The 15,408-nt window shown below is 45.0% G+C and overlaps 2 protein-coding genes across 21 annotated transcripts in view; one reads left to right on the forward strand and one right to left on the reverse strand.

The window, feature by feature from the left end:
* The window catches only part of BUD13 (BUD13 homolog), a 271,251-nt gene that overhangs the window by 23,456 nt on the left and 232,387 nt on the right, over nt 1–15,408 (forward strand). Inside the window, exon 10 of one of the 3 annotated variants that reach the window (XM_027036573.2) lies at nt 1,996–2,393. The exons of the other annotated variants lie outside the window; for them this stretch is intronic. Coding sequence (XP_026892374.2) covers nt 1,996–2,089 — 94 coding nt within the window. The 3' untranslated portion in view covers nt 2,090–2,393. Of the gene's footprint in view, nt 1–1,995; nt 2,394–15,408 lie in introns of those variants that run through there. 3 annotated transcript variants of the gene reach the window in all.
* On the reverse strand, nt 7,952–14,456 carry LOC106966394 (uncharacterized). 18 transcript variants are annotated; one of them, XR_008290661.1, is made up of 9 exons: nt 14,278–14,387; nt 12,496–12,630; nt 11,917–12,127; nt 11,112–11,325; nt 9,479–9,626; nt 9,103–9,148; nt 8,960–9,025; nt 8,480–8,636; nt 7,952–8,333 (listed from the first exon to the last, which is right to left on the reverse strand). XR_008290661.1 is itself a non-coding variant. In XM_053204078.1 (8 exons), exons 4-8 carry the CDS (start codon nt 11,204–11,206, stop codon nt 8,230–8,232), a joined length of 717 nt encoding a protein of 238 aa, XP_053060053.1. In that variant the 5' UTR covers nt 11,207–11,306; nt 11,928–12,127; nt 12,496–12,630; nt 14,278–14,387; the 3' UTR covers nt 7,952–8,229. The 18 variants fall into 18 exon arrangements, 5 of the variants coding, with proteins under 5 accessions (XP_053060053.1, XP_053060055.1, XP_014918024.1 ...); XR_008290659.1 differs by adding an exon at nt 9,259–9,326 and having other exon boundaries at nt 8,960–9,170; nt 9,451–9,626; XR_008290657.1 differs by adding an exon at nt 9,259–9,360 and having other exon boundaries at nt 8,960–9,170; nt 9,451–9,626.

Genomic DNA, 15,408 nt, shown 5'->3' on the forward strand with positions numbered 1-15,408 from the left:
CCAACATAAGAGGAAGGAGGTTGAAGTGCGAAGTCATAAGGGTATGGGACATCATAGTGTTATGGGGGGGCAGTCATAAGCAGTTTGTTACTGTTGGAGAGCATGAGGTGTGACGTGGAGTGTATGTGATAGATTGGAAAGGTAAGCAGGGGCCTGGTCACAGTAGGCTTTAGAAGCATTTGTGATGAGTGTGGTCTTCACCCTAAAGGCAAAGGAGGGCCCTTGAAGGAATAACAGCAGCTTTGTATATTAGATAGATGAATCACTAAGGCAGTAATGGGAAGCATTTGAAAGGCACACATCTGGAAGTGGAGAGACAAGGTAAAAGGCTATTGCAGTAGGTCAGGGTAAAGGAGGTGGAGTTCTGAACTGTAGGGAAGTGTTCAGGGATGAGGTGTCAGGACCTGGTGGCTGACTTGGGCAGAAGGAGAAATCACTGGATTTGACAATAGGGAAGGTCACTGGCGGCCTGAAAGAGAGCTAACTGTGGCATGGTGAGACAAAAGCTAGGTTCCAATGTGTTAAGGAGTGAATGAAAAGTGAGGAGGTGTAGACAGTGAATACAAGCTCTTTTAAGAAGTTCAATTTAAAGTCCCCAGCTGCATTAGCCCTTTAGCAAGAGAGTCGGCCTGTCCTCTGAAGCTTTGAATCCAGGCATTGACTTCCCGTCTGTAGCTATGAAAGTCCCAGGTGGCATCTTCTTCCAGTAGGGGGCCATTTCATCTATATTGAAAATCTGTTTAGTGTAACCACCTTCACTGACTGTCTTAGGTAGCTAGATCTGTTAGATAACTTGCTGCAGCTTTACACTGGCACTTGCTATTTCACTCAAACTTTTATGTTATGGAGACAACTTCTTTGCTTAAATCTCACGAACCAACCTCTGCCAGCTTCAAACTTTTCTTCTGCAGCTTCCCCACCTCTCTTAGTCTTCACAGAATTGAAGAGACTCAGGGCCTTGCTCTGGATTAAGCTTTGCCTCAAAGGAATGCTATAGCTGGTTTGATCCCCTATCGAGACCACTCAGACTTCCTCCATATCAGCAGTAAGGCTGTTTTGCTTCCTTATCATTTGTGTTTGTTGGAGTAGCACTTTTAATTTTCTTCAGTAACTTTTCCTTTGCATTTACAAGTTGACTGACTGGCGCAAGAGGCGTAGCTTTTAGCCCATCTTGGCTTGCAACTTGCCTTCTTCACTGAACTTAGTCTTTTTTCTAGCTTTTGACTTAAAGCGAGACGTGTGATTCTTTCTTTTACTTGAACCCTTACAGGCCAATGTAGGGTCATTAATTGGCTTAATTTCAATATTGCTGTGTCTCAGAGAATAGGCTGGAGGAGAGGGAGAGAGATGGGGGAGTGGCCGGTCAGTGGAGCAGTCAGAACACACACAACATTTATCAACTGAGTTTGCTGTCTTATATGGATGCATTCGTGGCACCCCAAAACAGTTGACAATAGTTTCGTTAAAGATCACTGATTAAAGATCACCATAACAAATAATGAAAAAATGTGAAATATTGCAAGAGTTACCAAAGTGTGACCCAGAGGCACGAAGTGAGCAAATGCTGTTGGAAAGTGGCACCAATAGACTTAATTGATGCATGGTTGTCACAGATCTTCAGTTGGTAAAAAATACATTCTGCGAAGTGTCGTAAAGTGAAGTGCAATTAGAGAGGTGCCTGTAATAAGAATTCACTAAATGTTGTGTAATGAATGGATAAATTATAAGATGTAGACGTCAGCTGAGAGGGAGTTGGGCCTGTAGAGTAGTAAATGTTTGAAACAGTTGTCAAAAGAGTGGCAGAAGGGTCTGAATAAGAACTAATAAAAGGATGAATGATGTATTTTGGCTTTTTGATTCTATTGCATATGCCTTACATATTTTCACATGACTGCTTTACTTTCCTCCTTATCTATTAGGTTGTGAACTCTTCTCTTTTTTCAAAAATGAATGTCCAGTTCAGGATTCTGGCTGATCAGTGTCTCTTGATTGCAGATCCAATGGATTTGAACAGAAGCGCTTTGCCAGGCTTGCCAGCAAGAAGGCGGTGGAGGAACTTGCCTACAAGTGGAGTGTTGAGGATATGTAACTTTTCTGAGGCTGTGGGGCGGCTGTGGGTTGTGGTAGTGGACATAGGGCAGCCAGACATCCAGCTGTAACAGCTGTCTATGCTAGTAATCAGGGTCCACACAGACCAGCAACCTGAATGCCAGTTTTGACTACAGAAGAATATTTTGAGACCTGATATTTGGACTGAGGCACCTGTACTTCTCAGGTGTTCCAACACTGGCGATTGCTGGCCTTCAGAGGAAGCATTGCATTTTCAGTGTCCCAGAGTTTGTTCTTGGTTAGGGTTTTTCTTTTTTAATAAACATACATTTATTTTTTCACAATCATGCTCTTAACTGGGTATTCTGTTTTGGGGAAGAACACAAGCTAATGTTGAACCTCCATGGATCTTGGAGGGTGATGGTTGGATTTTTCATTAATCTAGAAAGCAGTGGGAGTAAAAACTTTGGCAGTGATAGTTCCTTCCTCTTAGAAAATATGAATTAGTGCTAAACTAGACTTAGGAATAGAAGTAGCTGTTTGGAGGCATGGTGTATGTCAAAGGTAGTGTCACAAATTAGTGGAGAAGAAACAGATAATGGCATTTAGAAAATTGACTTATATATGGACAACAATAAAGTTGGATCCCTACCTCACACCATATAAGACAAAGACATCCCAAAGTGGTGAAAGACCTAAATGAAAGGTAAAATGTTAAAACCAGTAGGAAAAATCAGAGACTGTCTTTGCGACTTTGGGGTGAGGATAGATTTCTTAAATGAGATCCCCAAAGCACTATCCATGAGATTTGATACCTTTGACTACTTCGTAACTAAAGATTTCTGGTCAACAAAGCATCTCATAGTCAAAGATGTGTACAGATTAGGAAAAAATATTTGCAATGTTTAAAACTGACAAGGGATTGCATATATAAAAGACTGAATATAGAAAGTACTACTGCAAATCAGGAAGAGAAACAAAACACAAGATAAAAATGGGCAAAGAATATAAATAGGTAAAATCTAAAGGGAAAACCAGAATGACTAATAAGTATATTACCCCATTGGTAATTAGAGAAACGCAAATTAAAATGTTAATGTGTTTCTACTTTATATCTATTGGTTTGGCAAAAATAGGAGACTGAGCTCTCATGGGGAATGAAAACTCATGAGGAGTTTCAACTGGTACATCCATTCCGGAGACAAATGGGCAACACTTCACTGGAATGAAATAATACCTGGCATGCAGTATTACATAGTTTTTAAGAATGTGGTTCTGGAGCTATACTGCCTGAGTTTGAATCCCAGCTGTGTCTTTTACTAATAGTGTGACCTTGGTAAGCCACTTAACTTTTTCGTGAAATGGAGATAGTAATACCTACTTTGTAGGTTTATTGTGAGCTTAGAACAGTGCTTGGCACATAGTATGTGTCACAAAATTGTTAGCTATTATTATTATTGTCTTCCTAATCATCAGGTGTTGATAGCCAGCTTCCAAGATTGCCCCCGATGATCCTTGACCCCTGGTATTCAAGCCCTTTGTAGTCCCCTCCCATAATGAATAGGGCTGTCCTGTGTAACCAGTAGGATGTACCGGAAATGTGTTACTTCTGAGGCTAGGTCATAAAAGACATTGAAACCTCTGCCTTGTACTTTCTTGGATCCCTTGCTGTGGAAGAAGCCAACTGCTATGTCATGAGGACACGCAGGCAGCCCTCTGGAGAGGTCCATGTGGAAAGGAACTAAGACCTCTCACCAGTAGATGGCACCAAGTTACCCATCCCCGTGAGCAACCTTGGAAGTGGATATTCTAGCTCCATTCAGACCTTTAGATGAATGTGGCCCTGATCGACAGGTGACCACAGCCTCATGAGAGATCCTGAGCTAGAATCACCTACCTCCGAATTTTTGACCCAAAGAAACAGTGAGGTAATAGGTGTTCACTTTTTAAAAAGCTTTATTGAGTTATAACACATGTAGTATACACTTAACTCATTTCCCATGAGGTACACTTAAGTGGTTTTTAGATATCACAGAGTTGTGTACCTATCACCACAGTTTTTAAAACATTTTGATCACTCTGGATATAAGAACTTTGAATCCATTAGCGGTCACTCCTCACTTGTCCCCAGTTCTCCCATCCCCTGGCCACTACTGATCCACTCTCTGTCTCTTTGGATCTGCCTATTAGAGACATTTCCTGTAGTATGTGAATGGGACTGTCCTACAACATGTGGCCTTTTGTGTCTAGCTCTTTTCACTGAGCATATTGTTTTTAAGTTTCATCTGTGTTGTAGTACATCTCAGTCCTTCATTCCTTTTTATGGCTGAATAATATTCCCTTGTATGGATAGCACATTTTATTCATGCATTAGCTGATAGACATTTGAGTCATTTCTACTTTCTGTCTGTTATGAATGGTGCTGTTGTGAATATTTATGTACAAGTTTTTGTACGGACATACACTTTCATTTCTCTTGGGGTAGGTTTCCTAGGTCATAAAGTCCATGTTTAACGTTTTGAGGAACTGCCAAACTTCCAAAGCAGTGTATGACACTTCCAGTTTCTCCACATCTTTTGCCAACACCTATTAACTATCTGCCGTGATTCTAGCCATGTTGGTGGGTGTGAAGCGGTATCTCACTGTGGTTTTGATCTGCATTTTCCTAATGCCTAATGTTGTGTAACATTTGTATATATCTTCTTTGGAGAAATGTTCATTCAAATCCTTTGCCCATTTTTCAGTTGGGTTGTGTGTCACACACATGTGCATGCACAAGCGCGCGGGCGCACACACACACACACTCTAATGTAGAGTTTTTTATTCTGGTTGCAAGTCTCTTATCAGATACATGATTTACCAACGTGTTCTCTCATTCTGTGGGTGTTATTGTTTTAAGCTGCTAAGTTTTGAGGTAATTTGTTATACAGCAATAGGTAACTAATGCATTAAGTATGTATATACTCTACATCAAAGCAGCTCTACTTCTGGCTGTATCCTTCAGTGAAACTTGCAGATAGATCCACAAGGAGTTACATAAAAGGATGTTTATCTGTGTATAGTTTGGGTAGCAAGAAGCTAGAAGCAACTTAGATGTCTGTCCCTGAGGGAATTGATAAGTAAAATGTGGTATGTGCATAGGAGAGAATATCATAAAAGCAGTCAGACGCAAGCAGTTAGGAACTGCTGTGACATGACAGACTCCAGGTGAGGAAAATAAAGAAGAATTCGATTTACAGCAAAAACCAGCTAAGTAAATTAAAACACACTAAGCAGCATTTTTTCTAAGGAGGATCTATACACCTTAACACCTGGAATAGTCTGTAGGAGGGAACAGAATGGGACCGGGATGGCGAAGGATGGGAGGGAAAGGGAAACAAAAGCGAGGCCTTACGTGGATGAATGTGATCGTGTGTCCCGGGCTCTGGCAGGTGGTCACCTCAGTCCTGTGCCCCTGAGGCCCTGAGCACAGATCCAGAAGCAAGGTCTTGCTCTACCAGAATTGACATTTTGCATTGTGTTAGGCCAAACTGCCATGACAGCCACCGAATGGGCTAGCTTACCACAATAGAAGTTTTTTCTCCTTCCTCACTCATGTAATGTGCAGGGTAGTTTGAGATTGGTGTAGTGGGAGGAGCATTCTCTGTTTGGGGGCCATTTAGGGACCAAGCTGATGCTGATGCTAACACAGCCTCCAAGCTTGCTTTGGGTATTGTCATTTTAGTGAGTTGAGCAGAGCTTGGGAGATCGCTTGGGAGATGCAACAGGGCAGCTCTAGAAGCGGCACAAACTTCGACTCCTATTCTGACGGCTAGAACTTCCTTACATGGTGCTCCTTAATGCAAGAGAGCCCCAGAAATGCAGTGCACACCCAGGAAGAAGGGGAGAATGGATTTTGTTGGGCAGCTGTAGTGTGCACATCTCAGGCCCCAAAAGAAAGGCTGTATGTCCTCCAGCCATTTGATACATATGTGGATTTTGAAGCAGTGTTGAAATCTAAAAATCCCAAAGGGACTCCATCCCTTCTCTTAGGTGGAGAGCCTGAGCTGGAATCACTGCCAAGTTGGAGAGGTCTGTTCCCCAGCTGTAGCCAGTGGCTGTCAGAGAGATGCGTAGGCAGAGAGGTGGAGGTATGTTAAATAGGAAACAAGCTCAGAAAACAAGTTCTACAGTTAGCATGATGCATAGCTGGGACTTGAACCCAGAGTCCTCCTGGGTTGCGCTCTGCCTTGCTGGTCCTTTGGCTCCTTGATGTAAACATTTTGTGAAAAAGCCCAAGGTTAGAACGTTAGTGGTGAAACTGGTGAAATCTGAATAGAGTCCAGAATTTAGTTCCTACAAAGGCGTGCAATGTTCATCTCTCAGTCTTGACAAATGTACTGTAGTCACGTAAGAGGTTTAACAGTCGAGAAATTGGGGTGAAGAGTAACAAAACAAAACTCTACATTATCTTTACAGTTTGCTAGAAGTTTAAATTTTTTCCAAAATAGAAACCTTATTTTACAAAAAGTCCTCAGTGAATATAGGCCCCAGATCCTATTCTAACTTACTACTTCAGAGTTTATGCTTTTGTAAGCTGTTTTGTGAGCCATCCCCTTTCCTTGGCCAGAAGTGGCAGTGAGTACATTCAACTCCTAGCCGTTTGTCACAACTCTTATACACAGCTGGGTTTTATTTCCGTATGGGCCCAGGTTTTAACTTCATTTTAATGGGGCCCCACACTCTCTCAGGAACACCTTGCTTTAAGAGGCTGTTGTGGACTGAATGTTGTATCCGCGCCCCCCCCCCCCCCCCACATTCCCATGTTGAAATCCTAGCCCCAGTGTGATGATACTAGGAAGTAGGAATTTTAAGAGGTGATAAGGTCCTGAGGGTGGAGCCTCATGAATGAGATTAGTGCCCTTGTAAAAGAAGCCCCAGAGAGCTCCCTTGTTTTCTTTCTGCCATGTGAGGACACAGCGAGAAGCTAGCCTCTGAACCAGGAAGAACCTCATCAGATACCAAATCAATCTGCTAATGTCTTGATCTTGGACCCCCAGGCCTCCAGAACTGTGAGAAATAAATGCATGTTGTTTAAGCCCCCCAGTATAGGGTATTTTTGTTACAGCATTTTGTTTTGAATGGGCTAAGACAGGCTCAGATGTTTTAGAAACCTTAAGCCACATTGTTTTTTCCTTAACAAAGGAATCTATCTGTTTTCAAGCAGAGACTTAGGTGGAGGGGAAGTAGATAGATTTTATTGTAGGTAAGCTCTGTGTTTGGTAGGCACTGGTGAAAATTTACGAATTTCTTCTCCCTCCGATTTTTCTGCTTTAGTGTGTGTGAGCACAGCACATCCTCCAGGGCAGAGACCTCCAAGTCTGTTCAGCAGGTGGCTGGCTGTCATTCCCTAGGCTGACTACTAGAGGGCAGTGTGATATGCCTTTTCCTGACTGGGGAAAGGAGGCCTCTGGGTCTTATCTGTGTTTTAGCATCTCTCAAGGATATAGGTGGCTAAATTCAGTTGCCTATTCCATTTCTTATCCCTCTTTTAAAACCAGAAACGTAATCCTGTTTTCAAAATGGTAAGTATTTTTAAGAGAGAGACCTGGTGTTTAGACTTTGATGAGATTCTCCCTTAGGCTTTGGATACTTTCTCTACGTGGAAGATTTTGTTTGTTTGTTTTAATTAATCCAGACCCTCATGTTCTCCTTCCTTTCCTGTGCCACTTTCTCCACTCTGAAGTTTAGACTTAAGCGGCAGTGAGCAATACTCAAACCCACTGGATTATACACTTTAAAAGGGTAAATTTTATGGTATGTGAATTATAATCTCAGAGAACGTAAAGGGAAAAAAAGCAGCAGTGAGCAGACGCTGTAGCTCAAATAGAATGTCATTAATTGATGGCACTGACAAGAAAAGTTTTGATGCTTTGCCATTCATTCGTTAGGGGGAAATAGTCTGACCTCTTTTTCCCTCAGGAGTCCTGGAACACACTGACCTTCTAAGACTCACAGTGCATCCTTCCTTTCTAAAAAGGTTACTCACCCTTGCTCAGTTAGTTTCAAAGAGTTGTATTAGGGTCAGGGTGTGACTGGGAAATCCCAGCGGGAAAACTGAGTCTGTTCTATGAGGTAGTTACGGTGGGACCTCAGTTTTAAGGTTCGATATGGGTGCCCAACTGTGCATTTTTGCATAGGTTATTTGGGCGGTTTCTTTCTCCCGATTATTATTATTTTTTTGGGATTTTGAGTCCTCTTGTCAAAAGTACTTCTGGAGCCGGCTTTCAGGCAGCTGGACTGGTCTCTAAAAATAGGCAGAGAGATTATGGGGCCAGGCTGGAGCTGAATTATGTCTGCCCCACGACGCTGGCTTTTTTTTTTTTTTTTTTTTTTTTTTTTGGCCGTATGCAAACATTATTGTATCTGGGAAGACAAATTTCCTTTGTACCTGAATGTTTTCCTTTGCTCAGTAGAGAAATTTTGTTTGGCTCCCATTTGCTGCTGTTGACCTTGGGCTTACAGAGGTTCAATCTTTCAGAAAACAAGGGCATGTAGGAGGTCCTGGTGGTAGTTTGATCCTGAGGTGGTGCCTGCGAACCCACACTCTTGAGGGGACAGAGAGCAGTCAGCTGAAAAAGGAGTGTACCTTTCCCTCCCTGCATGTTATGCTCAGAAGGAGTCACGGATAGAAATGCAATGTCTAGTGCCTAGTAATCAAGGTTTGTTTTCTTCTCCTTTGGGCAGAGGAGAAAACATTTGTGCAGAGAGGTTAACTTGCTCAGAATTGCTCTAGGTTGGGAAAGATCCAGGGTTTAAACATCAGACTCCGCTCCCTACAGTTCTCCCCCCACCCACCCTCACCCTGATAGCAAGGTGACAGGTGAAGGGGTAGTCCAGAGGTCTGTCCTCTGCCCACAACAGTTCTTACCAGGGGCTTCTCATAGCCTCTGTGATGAAGGTCTCCGTAGCATACTTGGGGCTGAGTTCTACAGTCCTGGAAGAATTGCTTGCTGGTAGTTTCAGTTTGTAACTTGGCTTTGAAGACCCTGGGTGTGCTAGAGGGGCACTTACCCTTGGCTCTTTTTACCAGGGATTTGGGAGGAGGTAGATAAGACATCTGGGAAGAGAGGAATGCATGTCTGGGGAAATAATAATAATGATGATTTTAATTGCTATCTTTTGTTAAGTACTTACCGCGTGGCCAGCATATGTTAAGTGCGTACGTACCTCACCTCTTTGGTCAGGGACAAATATCAGAGTCCATAAGTGGCTGCAGATTCAGGAAAGTAAAATTTCTGGATTTCTCAAGACAAGCGGGGTTGGGGTGTCCTGGTCGGGTAAACGTTTTCCTTTGTTCCCTGTCTACCCCCATTCTCCTCCTTGGGTTGAGGGAGTAGTCAGGACCCTCATGCTGATTACCTCTAGACAGAGAGCTTGGGCACTTTACCCTGGTCACTGTGCCTCCGTCAAACTTGACAGTGCTCTTCCTACCCAGGATGGTCATCTCCTGCTTCACCCATCTCGGCTTCGGATGCTGATGCATACTGGGCTGCCAGCCAGAGGCATTGTCTTTCTGCACAGTCTGGGTGTATTTGCTGTAAGGGGTAAACACATTTCTAGAAGTCAGGACCTATACCTGGGAACCAATCCCGGCATGCCAAATAGAGGGGCACCGGGCCATCTACGTGGTTTTTTTGCTTTTCATATGTGTGTCTGCCTAAACTGTACAGAGTGTTTTCAGGTAATTTCAAATACACATTTATTTCTCCTCCGAAAATAAAATTTTAATTAATTTTATCTCTGTTTCTTTTTCACACTCCCTAGTTATCATGCTAAGACCCAGCAGAGACGATGCGACACCTGCAGCCAAAGGATAGGGTGATGGAAAGCATTCTAGAACGCCCTGCTAGGCAGCTAGAGACTTGGCTTAGAGAATGTGGTCTTGGGAAGTGAGCTTGGAGGTATGTTCGTTGGGGAAGGGGGAAAAGAGCTTTCTTACTTGCTAAGCTCACATCCCTGTTCACTTCCCAGTGAAGGTTATCCTTTCCTCTACCACTGTGGAATAGGACATTTCTGTAACATTTGTGTGGCACTGTGTGCATATGCCTGGCTCTGCGTTGGAGCTGGGCCTTCTAACCTTTCAGGGATGAGTCAGAGGGAAGTAGAGGGCCATGCTGGGCCCCCAAGGGAAGCAGGCTCTAATAGGGGAGAAGCCAGGACAAGGATGGGCAAGGGGAATGCCCGAATCTCTGTAATTTCATGAGTACCAGATAAGCCTGGCTGCTCTACCTCCTGGCTTGCAGTTTGAGCTCCTGTCTCTCAGAGATGCATGGGGGAAGAGACTTACCCCCAGTTATGAACAGCAGGCAGTTTGTCCTTGCCCAAAACTTATGTGAGGTGAGGATTAATAAATCTGAACTAGTTGAAGATCCAGGATTCTAAAACAATTACTCGTTTGCTTTGTTGCCTTCTATAGCCATGTTTCTGAATTGGACAGAAGACTGAGTTCTAAATTATTACAGATCTTGCTTGACTTATAATGGGGATACATCTACATAAACCTGTTGTAAGTCGGAAATATCTTCAATGGAAAATGCATTTAATGCATCTGAAATACTGAACATCATAGCTTAGCCTAGCCTACCTTAAACGTGCTCAGAACCCTTACGTTAGCCCATAGTTGGGCAACAAAGCCTATTTTATAAGAAAGTGTTCATGTCACGTATTGAATACTGTACTGAAAGTGAAAACCAGAATGGCTGCATGGGTGCAGAAATGTTGTCAGGGGACCCTCGTGATCGTGGGGCTGACTGGGAGCTGAGGGTTGCTGCTACCCCTCAGCGTCACCAGAGAGGATCGTACTGTGTCACACTAGTGTGGGGAAAGATCCAGATTCAAAATTTGAAGTACGGTTTCTACTGAATGTGCATCACTTTTGCACCGTCAGAAAGTCGAAAAATTGTAAATGAAACCATCATAAGTTGGGGACCATCAGTACCTTTCTCTTGGGCAATAGAGCCCTCCTCTGGCCCCTTGCCCCACAGCAACCCTGTAGCTTGCCACCAGTTCTGGTTACTCACTTGATCCCCTGGCTTCTTTTGTCTGGGTCAGTTTTGAGGACTTGATTCCACCCTGAGGCTTGGAAGTCACTCTGGTATTGGCTGGTGTACTCCATTTGGCCTGGACGCACTATTGGTCCTATTTTTCTGCCCTGAATATGAACTGGGAACGTGGACTGACCAAGAAGAGGGCTCTGCAAGGAAATCTGATGAGTAGTGGTTATATAGTCATCACCTGAAGGGAGTAAGAAAGTGTGCAGAGGCCCTCCTCTGTGTGGGAAAGTCTTGAGAGGGAAGATCTTGACAGTAGGACCTGGACCCCAGCCTTGGCTCCTGCACGGCTCATTCTATTTAAGCAAACCTTTCATAAGGGGAATAATAGACCCAATGTAAGAACATTGCCTCTTCCTCCAATCTGACCTTTAGGGTTGTCTCCCCGAGACCAGAACTAAAGAATCCTTAGTGTGGAATCCAGAGTATTCTCCCACCCCTTTTTGGGTCACCAGAGCTTTGAAAACCTGGACTACAGAGCTGCCCACTGGTCTAGCCTAAATAGGGAGGAAGGTAGGCTAGGATGGGGTGGTTGGTGTGGTCTCCTCCCAGAGTGCTCCTAGCTGGCCTTGTAGTCAAATATTGCCTGAAGGGCTCTTGAAGAGACAGGGCTGGGGTCTTTACTGCTTACTGTATTCTCCTGGGCTGGTGGTTCCCACCCCTGGCATCAGCCTGGGAGATAAGAGTGCCCCGGGGGAAGGGTGAGGTAGGTGAATTTATACTGAGTGCCACTCATCTATCCTGTTACCCTTTTCGCCATCAAGCTAAGTCTCACCTGAATGGGAGGGTTTCTCCCCATGGTAAGTCACAGGCTGTATCCTCCTGGGCTTATAACATTCTCCATAGGTTGTACTGAAGGGGAGCCACTGAGGCTTGCTGTGCTGGTTGGAGTAGCTTGGGGGTTGCGTCTGGAGTGGAGCCTTGGGAAGGGGCTCCAGGCGGTATTTAATATCTCCTGGGGCTATTTCCTCCTGGGCTTCTGACTCCTGCAAAGCAACCCCCCTGCTGCTGCTTTCCCAGAGTAGGGTCCTTCTTATCTCTCCATCTTAATTGTGGAAGTCATTGGGGGATGGGTCTCTTACAGTGAGAGGTCATCAAAGACAGGCATGTGCTACTTTCCAGCAAGTTCCCTTACTTCGCTGAGCCACAATTTACCTATTTGTAAACTCACTTCCTGGGTTATTGGAGAAGATCTGAGATAAAGTATCCAGCATGGTGCCTGGCATGTAGGAGGCGCTTCATAAGTAATACCTTGTCTTAAAATGTGAACACTAAAATATTTCCAAGAGCGTTTCTGCTGTATCAGTGGCACATGTCCTTGTTGGATCCACTCTCATCTCACTCCCCACCTTACCTGAACACTAGGATGGCTGTCCCCTGGCTGCGTTTGGAGAGCCAGCCTGTCTTGCTTGGGTGCAGTTGAGGGTGGTGCTATTTGAAGAAGGGTGGTCAAGTGGGCCGGGTCTTCTGTTCCCAGGAGAGGGGGTATCTAGAGCAGAGGGAGGAGTAGTGATAGACCTATTCCAGTGAGTTTTCCCCATTTACCTCATGGCAGCCTTCCCTTACCCGTTACCCCTACCCCACCCCCCTGAGGGCAGAGCTGGGATGTTGCTGGTGGCCATGGTGTTCAGATAGGACCCAAACTGAGTTTATTTGAGGCCCCAGCAGTAAGAACTGGGCAGGATGGGTGTGTGTGTGTGTGTGTGTGTGTGTGTGTGTGTGTGTGTGTGTGAAAGCATGTGCAGTGCTTTCTTTGCATTTAAGGGCATATGACATTTCAACAGCAGTTATTTTAAATGAGCATTTCAGGTCTTTTTTTCTTCTCCTTTTTTTGGCCTTGAAAGTAGTGGTGGTTGCAGGAGAGGTGGCTTATGATGACATTGGTTACTGGTGGACTCACTGATTGATGGGCCGAACTCTGGATAGGGGGGTGCCCTACCCTAGGGCTTGGTACAGTTGCTGTGTCTATGTTTCCTAAGAGGCAGAGGAAAGAGTAGTCTCCAGGAGCATAAGAGGTTTAGACCTGAGTCAGGGCTTTGTTCCCTTGCTTGCTTCGAAGCCGTAAGGATGTACCCCACGGGACCTGTAGAAGCCCCTCCACAGGGATTTGCCAGCAGCTGACACTCTTTCAGGGAGAGAGAGGCAGGGTGGCCCTCTGCACGGGCTGCACTTAGACTCAGCATTTTTGGTTAAAGCGTGGGAGATTGGGAGAGAAGGGGTTGCTGCCCTTTTAGAAGCAGCTTTTCGGCAGGCGAGGAAAGAACCATTTTGGACTGGCCAATGTGAAGTGGAGAAAGCAGGGTAGGGTGTGTGGTGATCTGCAGGATGGAGAAAGGACCTGCCAAAGAGCCATTTTCCTGATGGTTGATGTTGGGAGGCTACAGCTGTAGTGGGGAGCAGGTAAAAAGAACTCTGTGGGGAGGTCTGCCCTTGAGCCATTAAGGTATAAGCCGCCCTGGGTGAAAGCAGTACCCAGGACAGGAAGTGTCCTGTGTCTTCTGCCTGCCAACTCTGTGTTAGAGAAACAGAGAACAGGAGCTTTGGGGACAGGTAGGGGAGTGAGAAGGGGGATGCTGGGTAGGGGGTGACCAGAGGACACTCAGCCACAGTCAGAGAGCTCACAGATATGGCTGAAGGTGGACACTGTGGCCTTCTGGCTTTCGGGGTTGTGATTGCAGTAGCATCCTTGCTTAGCCCTGCTGTCTGTCCCCAGCTCCTGAGTGAGTGCCCATACTTTGGCAGATTGGCATTGGTTCTGAGGTTTGGTGTCTTAGGTTGCCAGGGTCCTCCTCATTGAATATGAAAGCCACCCTACTGGCTTTGGGAGGGGAGGTGGAAGTGGCTGTTTCCCTAACAACAGACTCCTGGGACCAGCAGCTAGAGGAGGGGCCGATTATGGAATTGGTCAGGTCTCAAGATTGTTGGATCTTATCTCTGCTACTATTTCTCAAGTCCAATTCTGGATCTCCACTGTGTGGGAGATGTGTGTGTGCATGTGCATGTGCCCTTCAGAAAACGTCTGTGGTTTCCTGCCCTCATGTCCGCTATGCGCGCGCGCGCGCGCACACACACACACACACACACACACACACACACACATGCATACACATACACATGCACATATATACATACTTACCAGATGTCCTGACACAGAAGGTTGACCTGCATCTTGTCAGCTGTATGGATTTGCCAGTAGCTGACACTCTTTCAGAACCTAGAATCATAAAACAGGAATGTCAGAGGTGGAGGATAACATAAAGGACTTCTATTCATGACACTGTCCCCACACCAATTAATTTAAAAGTATTTTCCATCAGTTTACTAGTTCAACTGCTATCCCAACCTTTGGTCCTATGGAAATACACTGCTAATTATATGAATCCTAGAATCAAAGTTAGGGTCTTAAAGAGACCTGATTCTCCCATCCCCTCTACTGCTGGAGTCCCCTGGCAAGTCACATTTCAGGAAGTGCCACTCCTACCCATGTTTGAACACTTTCTCCCCTGTCACCACTTCCGGGGACATACGTAGCCCATTCTTGGACAACTCTAGCAGTTATGTTAACCCTGTGGCTTCACCATTTGCCTGAATTTTCCATCTTGGGGCTTACAAAAACAGATTGGTAGCCCCTGTTCTACCTGACAGCATTTTAAATGTGTTGAAATAAGTTTTTCCTTCTCTTCCTAGGGTCATAAGTTTAAGGTAATAGGAGGAGAGTTTTGTACTGAAACTTACATCAGAAAGGAAGCAGACAATTTTTGCATAAAAGGTAGTAGGAAATTAATCTTTATACATAGGGTCTACTTGTGTCTGTACACTTCACATAGGGCCTCTTCCCTCCCCTCCATCCCCAATCCAGCAACAGAACGAAGCATCACAATTCAGCCAGAGGCTGACACAAGAGTGGGGGCGGGAGGAAAAGGATGAAGGGCCATAGGGAAGGACTGAGGTGGTCAGTCCAGATGGTATGGAGGCATGTTCACTGTGAACCTTTGAGGGTGGCCTGAAGGTGGGTCCTAGAGTCATAAATGAAGCCCAGGGACAGACTAGAGAAACTATTCTTGAACGTGCCATCCCACAGGTGCTGTGTGGGTTGGGGAATATCACATGAACCTGAAGCAGGGACTGAGGGAGGAATCTCTGGAATTTATTGTGTTTGAGTAGCTGACAGTAAGACATTTTCCCCTTTAACTGTGGCACCTCCTTTATGATCGGGAAGTAATATCACAGTTATGTTGATATTGTAGGAAAGCTGCTGGGCCCATCT

Source organism: Acinonyx jubatus, chromosome D1 (genome assembly GCF_027475565.1).
Source record: "Acinonyx jubatus isolate Ajub_Pintada_27869175 chromosome D1, VMU_Ajub_asm_v1.0, whole genome shotgun sequence".
Classification (NCBI taxonomy): Eukaryota; Metazoa; Chordata; class Mammalia; order Carnivora; family Felidae; genus Acinonyx; species Acinonyx jubatus.